Here is a 23,874-nt window from a genome sequence, read left to right as displayed (position 1 = left end):
AGGGGGTAATTCCAGTCGGCATTGTAACACTTACTATATGTTCTGAGAAATTGATTAAGTATATTTTTATATGAGCAACTAATGCATTTAGAGGAAGTGTGGCTGTACATCTGTTTGAACCATCATTGTCGGTAGACTTTCTGTGACCGCATATTCACCTGTGTGTGTATATGAATTAATATGATTTGAGAGTATATATTTTATACACATACATTTGTGTGTATGTATTTATAGAAAACCACCTACTTCTTTATACAATACCGTCGTGTCTAAGTCTGTTTTGTAGCTTCTTGAATGTGATTTCCTTTTTCCACATTGTTTGATTTTTATGTACATCTATTGCTTAAATATAGAATTAAATATTTAGATTAGGATGCTAAATGGCAACATTTTCATTTTTTGATTCAGATAGAGGAAGAAGGGAAATGGAAGTACTTTAGTTATATACAAGGCCATTGGAATAATATGGCAGGAAAAGATAGAATTATGAGACAGGGTTGGCCAGTTTATGTGGCAATAAAAGTCCAGTTATGAATTTTTAATGCCAATAGCTTTAACTCAAGCACATGCAAGACTTTTTGCATTACGAATGCTTGTTACTATATATTGCAGTATCAACATCCTTAAATTCTGGGAAAATCCCTGAATCTCCCTGTGCCTGCCCGCATGGGTGCCCATTCCCCCACCACCACCACCTCCCATCTATCGATTCTTGTCCCATACCTGTACGCAGATCCCCTCCTCCCCAAATCTGACTTTTCCATTTTTTGTTTTATTTTGTATACAGTTTTATATAGGACAAAAATCACCAGAAGATATTGGAGCGCTTTACACGAGCACTGGTTACTTTACACAAGGACACAATCATTGTTGTAGGCACAGGGAGATTAAGTGATTCACCCAGAATCACACACTGTTGAACCAACGTGTGACTCAAACCTGGTTTCCCAGCTCCATAGTTGGCAGCTCTCTCCCTAGCTTCAGATAACCAGTTTGTGACTACAGACAAATCACTTAGGGCCAGATGTATCAAATGGTTTTACCCACTCTGTGCCTATGGGAAAATGCTTTAGTACATGTGGCCCTTGATCTCCCCGTGTCTAAACGCAACCTGCTTTTCCCAAATTGTTTTTTTTGTGCAGTTTTATATAGCGCAAACACCACCCAAAGGTACTGGAGCACTTTACATGAGCACCAGTTACTTTACACAAGAACACACTCATTGTTGTAGGAAAATGGAGATTAACTGATTTGCCCAGAATCACATACTGCTGAGCCAACACCAAGACTCAAACCTGGTTTCCCAGCTCCACAGTCAGCAGCTCTGGCCCTTACGCACATTCTCCCCATAACCTCAATTCAACAGTTTTTGACTACGGGAAATCACTTAAATTCCCTGTAGGGGTAAATTACTTGCCCTACAGAGCAGATAGTGAGAAGGCAACTACATCAAGAATACAATACCCCAGAAGTCCAGCCATGCACATTGTTACTTTGCCACATGGTGTGTTTCTACAACAATCAAGTTTGAAATGTAAGTGTATATGGTTAATGAACAGATGGAAATAACTGATGTGTTATCTTGTACTCTGATTGAATATGAAATAAGGTTTTATAAACAAACAAAACAACATATTTGATTAGAGTCTTGAGGATATACCTCATCTAAAGGAATCTCTACTGTGAATCCTGTCACACGACATGACCTCCTTTCTACAAGCAGTTTGGTTTACAGAACCCACAAAGCAGGCTTGTGTTGCACACAGTATTATGCAGGAACCAAGATAACTTATGTTTTGTTGTAAATGCTACATAAAACACAAACTCAAAGTTCCTTCCAGCTAGCATGACACCATTAAAAATGTTTGCACTCAACACAAATGTTGACTTCATGCACTCTTTCTGCACATACTTTGTATGACCATTGATTACTTTTTCTGTGAACATATGTGAGGGTACTACAGGTATTCTGTATGATTAGTCAATGATCACCGTGGTGTTCAATGTTACCCTGTATGAACAACTCGATCATGAAACATCTTCCTGGCCTGCCAAGCAGAATCCCATCCCTAGCCTCATTTCAACAGTTTGTGATTAAGGGCAAATCTCTTAATCTTCCTGTGCCTAAACACAACTTGCTTTTACTATTTTACTTTTTTTTGCAGTTTTATATATCACAAACACCAGCTGAAGGTTTTGGAGCGCTTTACATGAGGACCTGTTACTTTACAAAAGGACACATTCATTGTTGTAGGCAAGGGGAGATATAGGGCCTAATTAAGAGTTTGGCAGATGGGAAAGCCCATCCATCAAACTCCCAACAGGGTGGCGGCCGCCTTCATGGCGACCACCCTGCCTGAGTTATTAGAGTTTCCTGCTAGGTCGGCGGGTGGAAACCTCAGTTTCAACCCACCGACCTAGTGGTAAACAGGCTACAGCATTATCTCCAGCTTGTAATCAAGTTTATGGCAATGCTGTAGCCCAAAGGGGGCACCAGCACCCTCGCAATGTTCACTGTCTACAGTGCAGACAGTGAACATTACGACAGTGCTGGGCAGGGTGGCCCCTGCACTGCCCATGCCAAGTGCATGGGCAGTGCAGGGGACCCTCTGTGGCCCCCTGCAACTGTTCTCCGCCAGCCTTTTCATGGCAGTATTAACACCATGAAAAGGCTGGAGGAGAACAAGGTTGTAATCCACAGGGCAGCGCTCCATGCATTGCTGCCCTGGCGGATTACGATCTCCACCACCACCAGGCCACCGGGTTCATGGATCCTGGCGGTGCTGGCAGAACCCTGGTGGTCTGACCGCCAGTGTTTTAGTGTGGAGGTCCTGACCGCCACCGTGAGTGTGGCAGTCTGAAGACCGCCACACTCGTAATGAGGCCCTAAGTGATTCGTCCAGATTCCATTCTCCATAGTTGGCAGCCCTGACCTTTACGCCACATCCTCTCCGCAGAGGATGCCACATCCTCTCCCTAGTCTCGGCCTCAGTTCAACATTTTGTGATTACGGGCAAATCACTTAATGTCCCTGTGCCTAAACACAGCAAACATTGGCAAGGCCAATAGGTTTCGCCTATGAGAAATTTGTTGGTTTTGACAATTTTTTTTTAGACATGTTGCACAGTAGCACTGGCTGCCGTACAATCTGACAACGTTTAAAAAAAAAAAAGATCTATCACTCAGGCAACATTGACCACGTCACAGGCCAATTTTTTTAACTTTAAAATATGCAGCACAGCAGGTAGCGCTGCTTTGGAACATGTGTAAAAGCATTAACAAAACCAACAGATTTCGCAGAGACTACCCCTTTTGGCTTTGCCAATACTTATTGAATCTGACTCCCTCAATGATGAAAACTCTCCCCAGCCCACCCTGTACATATGTGACTGACAATTCACCTTTGGCCCAAAAAACTGTTTGTCTTTTAGAAGCTACAACGAATCACTAAGGAGCTAGTACTGTTGTTAACTTAAAGGGTGCACCTTTTAGGTTATAGTTACTACTATATTATGACATGATATGGACTGACAAAGTATAACATGACATAGCATAGCATATAGTGCAGCATAGCATAACATAGCATGGAATAGCACTATATAGCATAATATAACATTTGTGCACCTTAAAATCACTGTATCCAGTCATAGCTATTATGAAGCTACAGGGAGAGGGGAGTAACAAAGATCACCCGTTTAGATATACAATATGTTTCTAACACCTGGAACCGCTCCCTTCCATATCCCATAGCCACCCCCAATCCCTCACCAACCCCAGACAGGCACAATCCTAAAACAAGGCCAGCTCTAGCTACTGTAATGGGACTCCACTCTCTGACCCCTGTCAGTCTGTCACCACTTTGGCAGTGTGCAGGAAGCTATTTAAAGTACACAGATAAGGAGCACGCCCACAGCGCCCTGCTCTCTGTAGCTAGCTGATAAGTGCACAGACCACGCATTCAGTGCGTCAAGTGACACAGACGCAACGCGGTTCACAAAACAAAAATGTATGGTGACTGCAAATTAGTAAAAGGATTAGATGTAAGAGTGCCAGCCTCGCGCCAGCGATCCCGTCAGGATTCTGTTTTAGAGTTAACGCGCACTTGAATCATTCACGCCGGATCTGACGTGTATGGTGCTTGGACCATTCACGGTGACAGGATTATATTCTATAATACTTAGGGGCTGTGGGCATTTTTCTGTCACTGGCATATTTAGCGTTAGACTCTTCTTTGATTAGCTTGAGTAATTGTCAGTGACTTCAGGGGAGAAATTTAATCTTAGCGTTTCTTAATTGGCTGTTTGAGTATGTCCTTCCTCCACAGCAGAAAGTAAGATGGGCTGTTTTACACCTCAGATCTGTCCAGGTGGTCACGGCAGCACTAGAGAGTCAGTGCTTAAACAACCACCTGAATAATGGATGTTTCAGGCACAAAAACCCTTTATTAGCGGCACCCATTTCCAGCAGTTTTTTTGTCTGCGCGTCAGTGCAATAGGTTTGACGTTTGTACAGTGTGTACACGCCTGATTCGCAAGCTGTACAAACCTATTGGCTTGTCAATCTTGTTACAACCGCTCTCTCTCCTTTTAATAGGGACGTCATTTAGTTTTCTAGTGCTCTGCCTATACAGGATATATGGTTGCATTTGGCAGGTCTAGTTTTTCCAGCTCTACTTATGTCAATGGCTGGCTACAGTAAGGTTGCAATTGGCGCTCATGCAACCAATGATTTTAAAATATTTGTTTTATTGTTCAGTTAAATCTCAGGAACAATAAAATAACTCTTCACCCTAGACTGGCACTGACCATCCACCTTACAAGAAGAAAAGCACCAGTGGAATCTCACTCTGCATAAAGCAGCACATTAATGACATTCCTTCCACGAAAAGACAATAAATATCCAGGATCACCTAAGATTCAGGCAAACATAGCTCGTGTAAAACCGATGACGCACATTTGCACTGAGTAGTAAACAGAACCAATCTCTCGCAGAAGAAGGGTATGGAGAGCAGATTGCTCTGGACCGAACCCACCCACGTATGACCTCCATAATAATGGTGGGTATGATAACAGCCTCCAACTGTACCACATTCTATGCCAGGAACAAACACAGTTCTACGGTTTCAGCATGAGTAGAACACTCAGAAAATATGTTCATTAAAAAAAAGGCCTTTGGCATTCATGTTCACAATATTGTACAGAAATGTCAACTTTTCACTGGTGTGTTCTATATGTTTAAAAGGCGCATTGCATCCTCTCCGGAGGTGACTGGTTCTGTGAAACGGGGTGGCCCGAGTTCATCTGGCTGAAAGAGGCCTGGTGTAAGAATGTACAGGCAAGATTGGACAGGGACCACTTACCTTAATGCATGGCTGAATGATGTCTCTGTGCCTCGCCTGGGGTTCAAAGAGACAGGAATGAGAGAGCTATGGCTGCGAGCAAGTACCACACCTGCAGTAGCGTCATAAAGTCCAACCTGTCCTCCACACAATACCAAGGGCAATGCGAGCATTCCAAAGCATTAAAGAGTCTTTTACAGGTCAATACTCTAGAACAGAATCTGCCCTAGCCTCTCAGGCCTTCCCTGGCATGGGGGAGGGGGTGAAAGGAGAGTGAGAGACAAGCAGTACTGAGACATCCCACAGCAGCACCCCACTGAAGCAGAGACGTGGAAGGTGCAAGAAGCTGGAAGCAGGGGAGTAATGTAGAACCCCTGCAGCCCCTGTGGCGCAGGAAGGCCACCAACCCTTCAGGGGGCACAAATCTTTCAGCGAGCCCATATTCAGTCTAAAGTCAACGAATATCTGTGAGATATGGGAGACTCAGGGGCCCTATCACATTTTGCAGAGGGGCCACCATTTTGTGTTATGCCAATGGCTGGCAGAAGCAGCAGGTGGTATAGGACTCCCCATAACAGCATTTAAATGGTACCTAATGCAGACGTAGGGGCTCCCAGAACAGGAGACAAGCCAGTGGCCTTTGGGTGCCACCAGTAGGTGTTGCCAAATAACAAGAAAATACACACAAAAATGACATTTTCCTTAACCCCTTTGCTGCCAGGCCTTTTCCCCTCAGATGCCAGGCCTTTTTTTGGCTATTTGAGGCAGTTCGCACTTAGGCCCTCATAACTTTTTGTCCACATAAGCTACTCACGCCAATTTGTTTATAAAAATGGGAATAAAGGACTGCAGAAGAAGGCTTGTGTTTTTTCCCTGAAAATGGCATCAACAAAGGGTTTGCGGTGCTAAAATCACCGGCTTCCCAGATTTTAGGAACAGGCACACTTGAATCAGAAAACCCAATTTTTCAACACAATTTTGGCATTTTACTGGGACATACCCCATTTTTACTATTTTTTGTGCTTTCAGCCTCCTTCCAGTTAGTGACAGAAAAGGGTATGAAACCAATGCTGGATCCCAGAAAGCTAATCATTTCTGAAAAGTAGACACAATTCTGAATTCAGCAAGAGGTAATTTGTGTAGATCCTACAAGGTTTTCCTACAGAAATTAACAGCTGAAATAAAAAAATATTGAAATTGAGGTGAAAGAAAAACTGCCATTTTTCTCAACGTTTTACTCTGTAACTTTTTCCTGCAATGTCAGATTTTTTAAAGCACTATACCGTTACGTCTGATGGACTCTTCTGGTTGCAGGGATATATAGGGCTTGTAGGTTCATCAAGACCCCTAGGTACCCAGAGCCAATAAAGGAGCTGCACCTTGCAATGGGTTTTCATTCTATACCGGGTATACAGCAATTCATTTGCTGAAATATAAAGAGTGAAACATAGGTATCAAGAACACCTTTGTATTTCCAAAATGGGCACAAGATAAGGTGTTGAGAAGCAGTGGTTATTTGCACATCTTTGAATTCCGGGGTGCCCATACTAGCATGTGAATATAGGGCATTTCTCAGTTAGACGTCTTTTTTACACACTGTCTTACATTTGGAAGGAAACAATGTAGATAAAGACAAGGGGCAATAACACTTGTTTTGGTATTCTGTGTTCCCCCAAGTCTCTCGATAAAAATGGTACCTCACTTGTGTGGGTAGGCCAAATGCTCACGACAGGAAACGCAACATTGACACATCACATTTTTACATTGAAATCTGACGTGTTTTTTGCAAAGTGTCTAGCTGTAGATTTTGGCTTCTAGCTCAGCCAGCACCTAGGGAAACCTACCAAACCTGTGTATTTTTTAAAACTAGACACCTAGGGGAATCCAAGATGGGGTGGCTTGTGGGGCTCTCACCAGGTTCTGTTACCCAGAATCCTTTGCAACCCTCAAACTTTGGCCCAAAAAATCTTTTTCCTCACATTTCGGTGACAGTTCTGGAATCTGAGAGGAGCCACAAATTTCCTTCCACACAGCGTTCCCACAAGTGATAAAAATGGTACCTCACTTGTGTGGGTAGGCCTAGTGCCCGCGAAAGGAAATGCCCCAAAACACTATATGGACACATCAAAATTATCAAATACAAAACTATCTGTTTTTGTGGGGAGGGGGGGCATCAGTGTTTTTGGTCCTGGGCTCAGCAGCCATCTGGGAAACTTACCAAACCCAGACATTTCTGAAAACTAGACACCTGAGGGAGTCCAGGGAGGTGTGACTTGCGTGGATCCCCCAATGTTTTATTACCCAGAATCCTCAGCAGACCTCAAATTTCGCTAAGAAATCTTATTTTCCCACATTTCTGTGTGGGATCACCACAGAAGGACAAATTTCTTACCACCCAACGTTCCCCTCAGTCTACTGGTAAAAATGATACCTCACTTGTATAGGTGGGCCAAGTGCCAATGACAGGGAAGAGCCAAAAACATGTCAAAATTGAGGGGGAAGCAAAGCGGGTCCAAAAGGGCAGTTTGAAAAAAAAACATTTTAGGCTGACAAGTGCAGCAGAATTTTTATCGGTATAGATGAGACAATGCTGGGTGGTAGGAATTTTGTGGATTCCTTCAGATTCCGGAAGGTTCCATCACAAAAATGTGGGGAAAATGTGTGATTTCCAGCAAAGTTGGAGGTTTTCAGGGCATCGTGGGTAAGAAAATGGTGCGGGATGCATGTGAAGCACACCACCCTGGAATCACCCAGATGTTTAGTTTTCAGCTGTGTCTAGGTCTTGTGGATTTTTCTACATGACAGCGTCTCAAAGTCCAAAGAGTTCAGCCCTCAGCATTCCAAGTGGGACGATTTTGAGAGTTAGCCAAGCTCTCATGGCCCAAATGTAAAACCAAAACTCAAAATAATCATAAGTTCTCTTGCTTGTTGTGGGATAAGATGGTTTAGTGTGCGGCGGGAGAGCTGAAAGACTCTCAGTTGGGGTGGGGGCGTAACCAGGCCCATACTGGTTGGTAGCCACCACCCCACTATTTTTTTTATTTTATTCCCTGGCATCTAGTAGACTTTCTACCCCCCCCCCCCCCGGAGTGTGGATCAGGGGTAATTGCCCCATCTGCCCACTAGTGGCCAGAACAACTTTGGCCCCATTTATTTGGGGAGGGGGTATGACCATAACCAACCCTCTTATTTTGGAAGAAAAATCTTCCCTGGTCTCTGGTGGGCTTTCTACCCCCGTGGGGCATATGGGCCTTCCAAAAATAGGCCGATATGACCAACAGAAATGTGCCCCCTTGGGGAGCGACCCTTGCCCAAGGGGGTGTCCCCCAAAGAAAACACATACACACACACACACCAAACCCTGGTGCCTAAGTGGTTTCTGCCCGCCGCCCCAGCCCCGGGGGGGGACGACGACGACAGACCGGCCTAATAGAAATAGGCCGATCTGCCTCCAAGGGGAGTAGAAATGGCTTAAAATAAATGTGCCCCCCAGGGGAATGACCCTTGCCTAAGGGGTCGCTCCCCTTGCGTGAAATTGGCGCAAACAAAAATAAAAATCCCTGGTGTCTAGTGGTTTCTGGCCCCATTGGGGGCAGATTGGCCTAAACAAATAGGCCAATCTGCCCCCAAGGGGGGCAGAAATGGCCTAAAGACAATTTGCCCCCCCCCTGGGGAGCGACCCTGCCTAACGGGTTGCTCCCCATGGGGGGCAGAAATGGCCTACAACAAATTTGCCCAACCAGGGGAGTGGCCCTTGCCTAAGGAGTCGCATCCCGCACGTGAAACTGACAAAAATAAATCGCTGGTGTCTAGTGGTTTCTGCCCCCATTGGGGGCAGATTGGCCTAATAAAAATAGGCAGAAATGGGCTAAATACAATTTGTCCCCCAGGGGAACGACCCTTGCCTAAGGGGTCACTCTCCATATATAAAAAAAGAAAAGTAAACATAAAAAAAAATATCCCTGGTGTCTAGGGGTTTCTGCCCCCCCGGGGGCAGATCGGCCTAATTATAATAGGCCAATCTGCCCCGGCCTAAAAGTATTTTGTCCCCCTGGAGAGCGGCCCTTGCCCAACGGGCCGCTCCCCTTATGTATAAACATAAATAAAAAACAAAACTCCCTGTGGTCTAGTGGTTTCTGCCCCCCTTGTGGCAGATTGGCCTAATAAAAATAGGCCGATCTGCCCCCAAGGGGGGGCAAAAATGGCCTACAAGTAAATTTGCTCCCAAGGGAGCGACCCTCCCCCACATACATAAAACAAAAGAAACAAAAATAAAAAATGTATCCCTGGTGTCTAGCTGTTTCTGCCCCCCCACCCCCTCTGGGCAGATCAGCCTAATTATAATTAGCCAATCTGTCCCCGGGGGGGGGACAGAAATGGCCTAAAAATAAATTGCCCCTCCTGAGGAGCGGCCCTTGCCCAAGGGGCCGCTCTCCTTATTCAATTACAACAACAACAAAATTCTCTTGTGTCTAGTGGCCATTTCTGCTGCCCGATCGCATTGCGATCGGGCAGCAGAAATGTAGAGAGAGACATGAAAGGAGAGAAAAGGCCTTTCCTTTCCTTTCATGCCTCTCTCGCCCCCTCCACGTGATCGGAGGAGAAATTCTTTTGCATTTCTCCTCCGATGCGTGCTGATGTCATCAGACGCAATGGGGGGGTCAGGGGTAGGGAGTGGGGGTGGAAGGGGAAGCGATTCCCCTTCCATCACTGCCCAGGGGAGGGGGTGCCAGGCCCCTGGGGGGAGCTCTAGCACTTCCCCCATGGGCCCTTATCTGGACGTAACGGTTATGTCCTGCGCACCCGAGCGGTGCTGCCCAGGATGTAACCATTACGTCCAGGGATCAAATTAAGCAAACAGAACCATTCAACACCAGGAACCATCTCCAAGATGCAACAAGCGTTGCCTGGAATTTCCTCCTTGGTAGTTAAGCTATACCCAAAATGCCAACAACTATTTCCAGCAGAAATCAAGTGTAACTCATTAAAAAAAGGTTTATACTTGGATGGAAAGTACACGAAAACAGAGTCGACTTCACATTGATCGCCTGATAACCTTTGACCACGTGAGAAAACTGTGAGAAAAATGTGTATCCGTGCAAGGAGGAACAAGACTTAAACGTGTACAGGACACATGATAAGTGCATACTGGAGCCAAACTGCTCTCTGATTAAAGACTAAGGGCCTCATTACGAGTTTGGCAGAGGGGATTACTCCATCACAAACGCTGTATTACAAGTTCCATAGGATATAATGGAACTTGTAATACAGTGGACGGGATATACATCACGTTTGTGATGGAGTAATCCCCTCTGTCAAACTCGTAATGAGGCCCTAAGAAATTATGTTTAATGCTACACATTGTTTGATAAAAACAACTCCATTTGTTTCAGCAGTGGTTCAGTGATCGTCAAAAATGATCTTTTATTTCTGATACGTGTCTGTGTCCGAACGGTGAACTTCTATAGCTACTCTTCTGTCAGGTCACTGACAGTGATTTTCTGGGGTGCATGGGGTGGTTGGATTCATTCATGTATCAAATGTCTAATGTCTGGATTTGTATAAATGTGTGTTTGACGTATACTTTATTTTCTTTCTGCCTTGCCTTCTTGACTCTGAAATTCTCCCCTGGTGTAATTCTAGATCTACCTGCTCGCTGCACCAAATCCTGTATCAAGCTGTGGGAAGTGTCATCTTAAGTGTTTTGGAGGCTCTAGGCAAGGGATATTTAAGGGGGGGCTCCTACACGGAACAAATCTGAATTTTAGTACCTGTTTACTGTTAACTGAAGCCTGCGTGATGCCAAACAATACTAAATTATATGATAAACTTTAAGGTTACACAAAAACACTTGAAATATATCTGGCTCAAGATCCCAAAAATCTTTAAAATGACATAGGGTAGAGAGACAGAGTGAGTGGTAGAGATAGAGAGAAAGAGGTTTAGATAAAGAAATAGGATAGACAAAGGTCAAATAGAGAGAAAATCTAATTTCCTAGGATGCCCACGGAAGGTGGGTCCCTGGGCAATAGCCCACTTTGCCCATGCCTTATGCTATGTCTCTGGCCTGTGGGCAAGTTCCTAAGAGGCTCATGTTTATGCAGTACTGCAGACAGACTCCAACAGACTAACACTCCTACAACTGGCCCATCGTCAGGATCTTTTCCTTAAAATGACAACTAGCCAAGCGTGCACTGTCGGTGTTTTCTTTCTGCATCTAACATGTAAGAAGAGCTCATTACTTATAGTCTTCACGTCACACCGCAAGAGGTGTTCTGCTGTCTGGTGATGCTTTTGGTTCTTTCTGGTCGTCATTTATGGAAAGTATGCTTCTTATCCCTCCTTTTTGAGGGCACTACAATGGAAGCACACCATTGGTGCAATACCAGAATAATTTCCCAGACATATAGCCTTGCATCTTAGAATATAGTAAACCACATTACACCATACCACTAAATATCACACTAAACCACAGCATATGATTTCTCACGACCCATCATACCACACCACAAAGGTCCCATGCTGCATCACACCAATGCATACCACTGCCATAACACCCATTCATATCCCATTATATCATTGAACTCCGCATTGCACTAGAGCAGATGGCACTCTGTACATATAATATAGCAATGGCCGATTCCAAGTACATCACTCCATCCAAAACATTATAACACCACACTCCACTCCACTCCACAGAACGCTCTCCTCTGTAACACAATACTCGGCCATATTACACCAAAACATACCCATGGTCTGCACTTCAGCCAACAGAAAGTATAACCAGGCCAGTTTTTGGAACTATATAGTGCCATCTTTTGAAACTATTTTGCCACAGAACCTCAGCAAACCCTTCTTGAGAAGACTGAACTCACTTGCTATGCTTATTCACTCAGTACAATTTGGCATAATAAAACATTTTCAGTTAAGTCTTAGTTCACCTCATGTGTGTATTCATATCATAATCAAGAAGTACATGCCTCCAGAGGACCCTTCCACCCTTTCATCTATCACCTTTAACAAACTCAACTTGTCTGAGCCCTGGCCCAGGCTAGGATCGTCATGTGTAATTAGGTAGAACATTTTCTGTTTGCCACGTGCCAAGAGAAGGACATATAAAGTATCTTCAGGAAGGAGTCACTGCTGGCAGAATATGTGGCAATGCTTACTTCAGGTGGGCAGCCACTTGGAAATCACTTGACATTTAACATGCATGCGTTCTAAATATTTGTAGTTTGTTATGACAACAGCAGTGGCATAACGAGACTGGAGGGGGCCTACCTGCATAGTACATGAAGGCCTCTCCTCCGGTCTAACTCTGGAGTTCTCAGGCCAGGGTACTGTGCTGAAGGGGCCCCCCTCGCCGCAGGGGCTGCGGGGGCCTTTGTTACACCACTGGACAACAGGCATATACTTTCCAAACAAAGGCTTGGGAGGGAGGTTGAGGCTCAATGTCTGGTGCATGACCACCTGAAGGGAAAGGGCAGAAATGCGCAAAATGCAGCACACATAGAAAGAGGAAACAACGAGGAGAGGAGACTCCCCTGGGGAGGTGTAAGATTTGAGACATTCTCAGGTTTACAATGTCTTGTTAATGTGGGAATGCCTCAAAATCCATGGGTGTTGCGTGGGATACCCCACAGCAAAGAACATGGAACGCCTCTCTGATGCAGAGTGAGGCAACACAGCGACTTGTGTGCAACATTGCCTTACACTAGATCTACAAGGCCATGAAAAGCCACACAAAGTGGCTTTCCATGGCCTTGTAGTTTGGGCCTGTACAATGTGCTGCCAGTACGTCACAAAAATTAATGCAACTGCAGGACACAGGGCTTGTAAATATGCCCCCATAGGACTAATTAATGATCTATGATATACGCGGAAGCAATTTAACAGGAGCATTTACTTATTTTATCTGATTATTGCTACTCCCATTCAACATTGACCACATGTTAGTCATGTGTAGGTGTTTTTAATTCAGTACTGCTTAGAATGTTGAAGTAGCATTGGTCTATGATTGTAAGTCGTGCTGGTGGCCTTGTTGTTTTTAGCAGGAGTGGCAGATATATGCTGGCAAGGTGATTGGATTCAAATAGAAGGGATAGTGGGCGATCTGTTGTTTTATAGACGTAATCCAAAGGGTTACATATATAGACATCCAGATGGTGACAAGCTTTTCTGTAGCCATCCAGCAGGTACAATGATAATCCGGCCAGTAACTTGTCCTTTTGAAGTAGTCGTTAATTGTATGGCATGTAGTAAACCAGTGACTAGCTTGCTTTTTTTGCAGCAGCCATCCAGAAGGTGGCATCTTTTTGGAGTACATATCCTGCAGGCAATGGCATTCTATGTATCTTTTCCCAGTAATTTTCCCATCGCTATGTCTGGGCCTGTCGCTGCACCACCTCGGGTAGCCTCTAAGTGTAGCAATCAATATCCATTGCTGTAGTTACCCAGGGCTTTGAAAGAACATGGATTGGATGGTACCTGTTTTTCTTTAATCCCTTATGCACAGGACTCTTTTAAAATGCAATTTGTGTTTTTGTGGCACTTTCCATGTTGTCCTTTTTTAATCTTCAATGTTCTCTTGTAGACATGTGTATGAGGTGCTGAGGTCAGGGCTAGAGACAGCTGAAAGGATCAAGTTGTAATTGGCATTCTCTCATCATTCTTGTTACATTATAGTCTTCTGGCTTCATCCTTTTCATAAAAACATTTCCTCCCACCTTCGGGGTCCCCTCATTTTGAGTCAATCTCCACCCAGAGTAAATATGGGCACTGCACAAGGCACTTTTACCCTCAGGCAGCGTTAGCAGGAGATTGAAAGTTCCCCATCTCGGAAAGGTGTGCAAAAGCCAGTTTCAATGTTATCAATTGGTACGTTTCCCCCCTTTTCAACACGCTTGATCCATGTAAATTACCAGCCACCTCAGAATGAAGGGCTTTTGGACGAGAGAATAGCAGCTAATATAATTTTCTCTGTCCTCCAAAATGCTGGTGCCGACCTCCAAGGAGTTGTTAGTAACACGCAGTTATTTGATTCAGAGTTCCAAAACCTATTGCCATTCACAAACCGCTTGTAACTTACCACATGCAGTTCTATTTTTTAAAATAGAATATGCTTTAAAATCTACTCCCAAATGCAGCACATTCTAACACGTTGATTGTTCCTAACTGCTAATAATATAAACACAATAGGAATTACCTGCATTACCACTGGCTCGCTCATCTTTCCGATCCGAGGCCAGTTCCATTCTTTCACTATTTCACCCTCTTTATCGGTCATCATGCCACCATCTTGATTGAACATAAGTGCTATTATGTTACTGGAAACAGAAAATAGACAACTGGAGTGAAAGCTGATCGCATCAAACCACAGCCTATATTCATGCATTAATGTATGTATATATTCTCTCTATATAGAGATCACATGAACACATACAAAAAAAAAGATGCAGGAACACCCAAATATATATATGTATGTATTCACTTAAAAAAAAAAAAAAAAGAGTACAGGAATGTTATAGTCAGGCTCACGTTATAAGCGTACGAAACCATAGAAATTCACCATTACAGATTAGAGTTACCTCAAATAACTATAACTTGGGCCGTAAAGTAACTATAACTTGTGCCCTCTGCCCAGGAGGTGGTGGTCCCCGGGGCAGCTGGGGGTGGGGTGGGACACGTGCCCCCCACCCCCACTTATTAAATCACAGCCCTGGGGAGGTGGTGGTCCCCAGGGCAAGATATACATTTTTTTTCCTCACAGTGGCGGTCATCGCTCTGTATGTATAGTTAGGACCTAGTTACCATAGTAAGAGCATTTTTCAGTTTGCTAATACTGTATGTCGAACCTCAGCTCCTTCCTAGAAGGTTTTGAGGAGATTCCTCAAATGGGGCTAAGGAAAATGGGGGGCTGGGGAGTGTATCTAAATGTAATTTCCCTATGCAGTTTTCCATTGAAAAGCAATACTGCCAAAACAACTGATTTACACCAAATTTGTCAGAAAGCAAGATCTTTGTCCAGAAAATGTGCTTATTGTGATTTGGTGCATACCCATTCAGTAGATTCTTAGAAATTAATGTTCAAAATCTTTGTATATCTGGACGCCTGGGTTCAAAAGACATTCACAAGAGTTCTGCAATAATGCAACTTAAAAAAATAGAGCAATCTGATTGGTCGATGGGGACTGTTGTTACTGTCAACCACCTAGCTTCTCCAGAGCTAGGCCTCTAATTGGCTGGCTGCAACATGAAAATAAATGATCTGGTATCATTACAGGACTCAGTGACTTTGTCCCCTATCCTGAAAAAGTTTTAAAAAGAGAATATTAGCTGGCAGGGTAGGCATACCCTGCCCCTGGCCCTTGTGGAGCACGGGCTTAAAATGTTAAAAAAAACTGTGTTTTTTGCCACGATCCTGCCATTCTCTCGTGGGATAGAAGTAAAAAAAAAAAAAAGTGGGCTTTTTTTTTTTGTAATAAATAACCCCTGGGCCCACACCGAGCCTTAAGGAGGCCCCAGAGACCTCATCCCCTTGGGCTGTTTAACATTAAGTGAAGTGGGTGTGCACCCCCCTCCCCAGCCTCAAAGAGGCGCTTGGGGACCCCTTGCCCAAGGGTTTTTTTTATTATTAAGAGGAGGGGGCTTACAGCTCCCTCCCCAAATGTGCAGGAGACCCCAAGCACCCTATCCCCCAAGACTACTTTATTAATATATTATTATTATTATATGGAAGGAAGTGTACAGTCGCCCTCCCTGAGTCATGGGACCAAATGCCCTTCGGCATTTGTACTTTTTTTGGGAAGGGAGGGAGCGTGGAGCTTCCCACACACCATGATGGGTTCCGGGAACCCCATCTCCCAGAGGTCAATTGCAGTGTCTTGGGTATCCCATCCTCTGGAACACTGCAGTTTCCTACCCGGGAGAATGTGGGCAAGGAAACAAAATCTTTTCCCTGCCTCCACTCTGGCAAGGAACACAACTTTGCTCCAGCCCGGCAGGGAGCAGTGAAAGATGCTACTCCTGTCTGGGCAGGAGCAAAGGAATGGTTGTCGCCAACACCCACTATGGTGCTGCCCATTGAGCCAGCAGGGGCTGCAGGATCCTTGGGGCTCCCCTCGTACCCCCATCAATGGGCACTCACCAACAACTTAAGCACCTTGCTCCTGCCAGGGGCAGCGGGGGCCTTGGGGCTAATTCGCAAGGCCCTTACAAAACTGGAGTTGTGGGTGTCATGGTCAACATACAGTAGGGAGCTGGCCAGAGAGCCAGCATGGGCCTTGGTGCCTCGGGGATTCGTCTGCATCCCAAATGACAGCCACCCACCAACAACTGAAGTGGTTGACTCCTGCCAGGGGGGCTGCAGGGGCATTGGAGCTCCCTGCACAGCCCCCAACAGTTGTGAGTGCCACGGGTGGGTACCAGGCCACCCACTTAACAAAAAATGCATGCTAGCTAGACAGCTGGCATGGTCCATGGGGGCCATGAGGTTCCCTCCACAATTCGCAACATAAACAAATAGAGTGAGTGCCCTGGGGGTGACCGAGGCACTCACAAAATACAAAAATATATAAGTAAGAAGAAGAAGAAGTGAACTGCTGGAGCAGCTCATTTATTATTCACTGCTCTGGCAAGGAGCAATCCATAATGCCCGAGGGCATTTATAAAATATATATTTTCTTGCTGCTGCTGCCCCTAAAAGAGGCAGGGGTACCACCAAACATTTTTTATGTTGTGGGGGGTGCAGGAATTGCCACAGCCCCCTAACAACATTAAAAAACATAGTAAGGCTACTGGGTCATTAGATTTTATGACCACTGGAGAGTTTATCACATTTTTAAAGCACTCCAAGCTGGAGGTGCATGCACATCAGCTGGAGTGCAGAGCCCCTTGCGGTGGGTTCCATGGCTGCACTTTGTAGCATAACAAATGTTATAAGAAAGACTCAAAGATATGTTCATATTCTTTTAAATATAGTTTTTTTTAAAACAATTCACTTTTTTGAACATTGCACAATGCAATGTCTTAATTTATAAAACATACATTTGATTATAGTTATTGGTGACTTTTTGACAAAAACAGTAGGTCTGTTTTACCATAGGGAAAGCCAATAGACTTGCTGAACCTTCGACAAAGCCATTAGGTCTGCCTTACTTAAAATAATACCCTTTATACTGATACATCACACAGTCAGCTGAGCACACCCATGAGGTTTGGGTGCAGGGCCTGGCAGCAAGGGGTTTGGGCGCTTGCTGTCGGGCTGGGTACCGAAACCCACGCTGCACCCAATGGTGAACATCTTACTTCATGTTAAAAAAAATAGAAATTCACAAAAAAAACAAAGAGTAAAGTGACGGTATAGCCAGGAATTGTAATTATATCTTACTTTAAATAAAAAATGGTTACAGTGACATTATAGTTAGGTGACAATGACAGTTTAAACATACAGCTTCAAACCTAACAAAATGCACCAGTTATAGTTATCTCAAGTAACTATAACTGAAGAACTCAAGTGCTACAGTAACTACAACTCCCGCCCTCACCACACATAGCTAACTACCTCCCGTACTACATCACTCATGACATTGTTCTATAGTATCACTGATAACATGACTGCAACATCTGAAATGCCATCATTAATGACAACGCTGTGCATGGTGGAGCCACTTTTAGCATTAGCAGGGAATGACATTTCAGGAAAAACAAAAAGAAACACTGTGGTGAAACGACTTAAGCTGCTTGCACAGTTTTAGCTAGGGCAGAAGCAGTAACTGGATTTGGGAGTTGTAATTGTGCTCAGTCATAGCCCAGCTCTTCCCTGATCTGTGCGAAATACACCTGTTGGATATATCTCCATAAGTTAACTTTCATTCTGAGATCCTCTGCCTTGTCCGTTCTCCCCCGTCCCCTCCCTTTCTAATAACTCTGTTCTCTCCTCTGGCAAGAGGCCTTTGCTACAAAAGCAATAGTTACCAAACTGTCATTTCCTGTTTTACATAAATCCCAATTCAAGCTCTCTGAGTTCTGTTGTAGCCAGCAAAGTGTGTAGATTGACTTTACTGAACACTGCAGTTTACATCTGACGGTCGGGGCAGGATCTTCCGGCTCACTCGTATACTGCAATGTAACGTTTATACCGCGCTTCGTGCCACAGTGCTGGCGCCGGAGCGGATTATTTGGCTGGGAACACATTACACCGTCGGAGTGGGTGGCTTACAGAATATTGCATTTGTTGTAATGGGTGTAAAGACAACAGAGCTGTCGGTCAGGTCTTGCAAGTAAAGCGTAAAGGCAGCAGTGCTATCGCTCAGGTCACACAGGTCATGCAGGTAAGGTGTACAATCAGCAGAGCTATTGCAGTGCTTGCGCCTTCACTGCAGGACCAGGCATGCCTTCTGAAGTTATGACAAGCAGGAAACTCCCTGGCTGGGAGGGAGAAAAGGGCTACTCGGCGGGCGGCGCTCTCCTGGCAGACACAGTGACTCAGATAGCAGGCTCCCGAAGCGACCAGCGAGCCAATAACCGTGGGCTGCGACCTCGGTGCGATGCTCTCTGTCACTGACACTCACTATCTAGGCCACCTTGTGGGTACGTCACGTGCTCAAGAACAGTGCGGGCAGTTTGGCAACCACGCGTCCGTGCTGGAACGTCTCTGGCTTGTACATATGGTAAACACACAGGAAAGCACTTGTGGATATATTTATGGACATTTTAAACGGTTAGCAAATAATATGACACAGCAATGAAGAGATTGCAAAATAAACACTCGCTAGGTCCTATGTGCCACGTGACATTATGACACCAGCCTCCTGCTAACTGCCTAAACTTGTGACAAGTGCTTTAAGTTAGTAAATGCACTTCCGTGCAGTAGATGATTTTACTTAACGCACTTCACTAATATTGTTAAAAGTCAATGCTGTACATCTGCTAACAACAAGGGGTACACGCCTTGGGGCCCCTACATACACCACGCAGCAATGCAACAGTTTCTGGGCCATGCATTATGGATGGCGAGGCGATCCTATGGAAGTCGTTTGTTTGAGTTCTGCATACCAGACACGCCATTGCAGTGACTTCCGTGTCCTTGCTATGGCAACAGACTGCCGCCCCGCGCGCCTGTTCTCAGAGTCTCTGGATGACGCACAAACTCGTGCTTTCTTCCCCGCACAGGAGGTGGGGCAACCTGGCTCTATTACCGAGTCTAGCCACCCGGCACTGCTCTCATAAGGACCTTATGTAAGGAAACATCTCACGGTAGGTGTATTTCCACAACTGCACTCCCCCATCCTACATGGGCCACTGGGTAGTCACTAAAGGCAAATACCTTGGCACTAGCGATGACATCTATGCAGTGCAGTTTCTTCTCATTATATAAGTGGGTGCACCAAGGACAACCCAACATGAAAGGCACCCAGCAGTATGAAAACACCATGCTGGTATACAAACAGGTGACATTGCATGGCAGCACCTGTGACCCACAGCACTCTAAAGCCGCAAGCCCGGCAGCAAGCCTTACACTGTGTTGTAATATAGCATTAGCGCCGGGATACTCCCATGGGAGTGAGTTGTTACGCATAAGACCCGATAACATAACGGTGAAACACGGACATTATTATAACTGATCAATATCTTTATGCTTATTTTCTATAACATGGTGCTTAAACATTGGAATATCCACAGCACAAGGATAAAGGCAGAAACAAGAGGCAGCAAAAGAATAAGGAAGGGCAATCCATACTGGGTTGACAGGAGATGCTGTTAATAATTGATTGAAAGGTACTCATTACATCCAAGGTCCACAGATTGTACACAATCTTCTCCAGATGGTGCATTAGCCCACTGAGTTACCATACTAGTGATTACTCTGGCCTGGGATGCTGATCTGTTTGGCCAGGGTTTCCACAGTGGGTATATGGACACTCACTAACAGATATCAGCTCCTTACATAAAATCACCAATTAATATGTCACATTATCCACCGCACGAGAAGGGAAGTTCAGCTATGATACAGGCATCTACATACTTCTGTGTCGTTAGTAGTAGTAACACCAGTAGTACTAGTAGTGGTAGTAATATTATCATCATTGAGTTCAAATATAGCATATGTTATTTAACAAAATGTGGAAAATCATTTTCATTATTTGCTGTCTTCCTATCTTACAATGTTCAGCGCCATCCCTATGACCCTATTTTTAATACAGATGACGCTACCAGTCTCTGAATGAATTATAATAATCATTCTTTACTAGTTGGAAAATGCGCCTCAACAGTCGGTCACGTGGGCGTATATATGTGCATTATGATACCCACTCTCTCAGATGTACACTGAATGCAAGGCCAGGCGACCACTGTGTCTGGACCGGCTAACCTAAATGCAAGGCCTTGGTTGGTCTAGCTGCTGTGAGCGCTTTGACCATGACCACCAGAGAAGATCTTCTAAAGTCCATATCAAACTTCAAAATTAGCCTTCAACCTAAATTCTAAATATGGTGCGGCTTCTGCTAATCTCATAACTCATCTCCCACCTAATCTCTCAACATTACACAGTCGGCATTAGATGTAATCAATGCCTGAATATCTACATTGAAAATAGAGAAGAGTTGTATCATCAACTAACTGGAGAGGCATCCCTGCATCTCAAGAAGTGCTTGTGAACAGTGCATCCCAAAATCTTATCCCCCCGGCTCCTCTTCCTCCTCTGATTGGCAAAGTAACCACCCCCTCTGCATTTTTTCAGTCAGTTTCTGGTGGAGTGCACAGTCCTAATTCTTAGACCTGCAATAAGAACTGTTGCTAGAGGCATATGCCCAGGTGTGTTATATTTACCTGTTGGGAAGACAAACACTGCCCAATCCAAACGGCGTGAAGGTGCCAAGAATTGTGTGTTCTGGAGAGTTGCCATATATGTTGGTGTACAGACCACCACACGCGAGTCCAGAATAGCTCTGACATATGGCAAGACGTCCCGATGGATAGCTAGAGTAAAAGTCAAGGAATTTACCAGCAGATGTGTGCCAAACCCGCCACTTTGAACCTACTGTAATACCTGATGAATGCTCAGATATTTAGTACTAAGCAAAGGCTAACTGTAGGAAAGCAAACAGGAAACTTGCACTTTTAATCTTTTTTTTATTATTAAAGATGGAGAGAAATCTGGGTTAATTTAAACTAGTCACTTCTTCACCGTTTAAGCGAGTTCATCTTTTGGTGTTAACCTGTGTCCTATTGTTATTTAATTCTAAATTATTTTTTTATTCCTAGCAGGTCTGTAGGAATAACATGTCTGCATCTTGTAGGAATTGATCTAAATATCTACATTATAGAGGAGGCATGCAGCTTGGGATACTTTCTTTCATACAGTTCGTTTTTCAGGCAAAAGCAAAAATAATCCCTCACCAACTCTGTGGATCGATGAATAAACCCAAAAGAAAATTCTTTGTGGCAAGCTTTGAGTTCGGACATTAATTTCTGTGATCTGCCTGCAATCTAAGCCTTCCTAAAGTCAAGTGAAAGCTTGCAGCAGAGGTAAGAAGCAAATGGGGACAGCAGGTGTGTATCTATATGTAACTAACAGCATAACAGCCCACATGCCGGTGGTGGGAAGCAGCTGTTAATGAGCAGTTATAGCCCTGTAACTAAGTGAAATAACAGCTCGGATGACTCAGCAGATTAATGCATCTACTGCAAGGATCACTGTTTCACCCAAACGTCACATTTACACTTCAGAAGGCCCACTCACTCTTTCATGCTCCTAATGTCCATAAACCAGGTCAGACTGGCATGTAGGAGAATTAGGCAGTGCCCAATCAGATGGTGACAGGTGGGTGTGTGGGACTACGTCTTTGGCTGTTTGTGGGCCTGTTTTACAGTCTGCTGGGCTGGTTTTTACTGTTAATTCACCCGATATTAAAACAAGGATTGCCAGTAGCAAGCACAAAAGCATGCAGTCTTCCATATCTTGCAGAACACTTATCCAAACGACTTTCCAAGTTCGAAATCTGCCCACCGCTTCCTCCTTTCATGCCATGTTTTCCCCAATGACTCAGAAAAACTTCCAGATCAAACTCACCCACTAAACTAAGCAGGGGAGAAGCTGCCATAAGTGCATTTGCCATCTTCTTGTTGCCGTCAACCCTCGCTCAGGCTTCCACTTGATTGACACAGATCTTCAGCATCGACCAACCAGTCCTTCCTCCGGCATTACAGGTTCCGGAGCCATTGCTTCCTCCCCTTGCCTCAACTCTCCTACTTCTCACAGCACTCACCTGACATTGTCATGTTTTTTTTTTTACCAAGGGCATCTCCCCTCAACTACAGTCACATAAACTTTATGGAAATAATATTGAGTCTGTAGAAGGGATAAGGGTAGAGCTTAAGGGTAGAGGCAGGCGCAAATGCAAAAGGCGCACGTAGCCCACGTCACACTCAGTCACAACAGCTATAGAAGGTTTGTCAGGAAGGCAAATACCAGCAGTTATTGTTCATAAAGCAAGACTACTGATAGCTGAGCCACATGGAAAGCTCTTTTCTAGGTCCTACCATCCATTAGCACCCTCAGAAGACACCCAATAACATTAAAGGCGACGGTCACCAGATGAGTGAAGGAAGGATTTTCCCTCTGCTGTTACATAATTTCTTTCGGTATTGTGACCAGTCAACATACACAGTGGAAGTGAGAAGACAATGTGGTTATGTTTTGCACATCCCCATCTGATGACAGGCTAAAGAACACACCGTCAAAAGAAGTGGCTCTAGGTAAAGGATATTATGTTAAAGAGGAGCCATCAATCAGCGAGTAGTGCAGCTTTTTCAAGGATGGATTGCTCTGTTTGATCTGCGGGATTTGGGGTTTCCCATCCAGGAGCACAGAAGACTGGGAGCTTTTCATTGTCTTCTTAAATTTGGAGAAGGCATCTTTTCTGGTTTCCCCGTAGTGATGAAGAATAACTGGTTTATCAAAGCCTTCCTCCTTCAGCTTGGACAACTGCTTGTTTCTGTAAACATAAGTCAACAAAATTAAGACCTACGCATATAGTTACATGATTTGTGAAAAAGTTACCAGCTGATGTCCAAGACTGGATGAAAATGGCATTACGGATTAAAAATATGAAATCAAACACATTAATTTAATTGGGATTAGGTAAAGAGAGCCATTAAGAATAGTCACCGTCTATGTTTGGATGGAGCACCACTGACCTTCAAGAAACTGATTTTTAAGATACTCTGGGGGTCATCATGACCATGGCGGTCTTTTGACCGCCAGGGTTAATGTGGTGGTAGTACCGGCAACAGGCTGGCGGTACATACCGCCATATTATGAGTGTGGCGGACTGGCTGCGGCCAACCCGCCACTTCTGCACTCACACCGCCATGCCGGTATGAGCCACTGGGTCGGAGGTATCAATCTCCAACCTTGCAGCCCACAGAGTAACGCTGGCGGCACTATGAGCCTGCCTACCTCCTTGGTTTACGTGGCGTTAGCAATGTCACATAAACCATGGCGGTAGGCCCTACCGGTGACAGGGAATCCTTTC

At 44.6% G+C, this 23,874-nt stretch overlaps 2 protein-coding genes across 2 annotated transcripts in view; both read right to left on the bottom strand.

Annotated features, from left to right (window-relative positions):
- The window catches only part of LOC138288009 (uncharacterized protein C3orf20 homolog), a 199,842-nt gene extending 178,532 nt beyond the window's left edge, over positions 1–21,310 (bottom strand). Inside the window, exons 1-2 of the mRNA XM_069229101.1 lie at positions 21,167–21,310; positions 14,544–14,664 (exon numbers count right to left, since the gene is read on the bottom strand). Of these exons, the coding sequence (XP_069085202.1) occupies positions 14,544–14,648 (105 nt within the window). The 5' untranslated portion in view covers positions 14,649–14,664; positions 21,167–21,310. The remainder of the gene's footprint in view (positions 1–14,543; positions 14,665–21,166) is intronic.
- Positions 21,311–23,041: 1,731 nt separating this feature from the next.
- LOC138288560 (uncharacterized) overlaps positions 23,042–23,874 on the bottom strand; it is a 91,033-nt gene continuing 90,200 nt past the window's right edge. Inside the window, exon 8 of the mRNA XM_069230079.1 lies at positions 23,042–23,334. Within this exon, the coding sequence (XP_069086180.1) occupies positions 23,106–23,334 (229 nt within the window). The 3' untranslated portion in view covers positions 23,042–23,105. The remainder of the gene's footprint in view (positions 23,335–23,874) is intronic.

This window comes from Pleurodeles waltl, chromosome 4_1 (assembly GCF_031143425.1).
Source record: "Pleurodeles waltl isolate 20211129_DDA chromosome 4_1, aPleWal1.hap1.20221129, whole genome shotgun sequence".
Lineage (NCBI taxonomy): Eukaryota > Metazoa > Chordata > Amphibia > Caudata > Salamandridae > Pleurodeles > Pleurodeles waltl.
The sequence above is the reverse complement of the archived record's forward strand: the minus strand, read 5'-3'. Positions and strand labels throughout refer to the sequence as shown.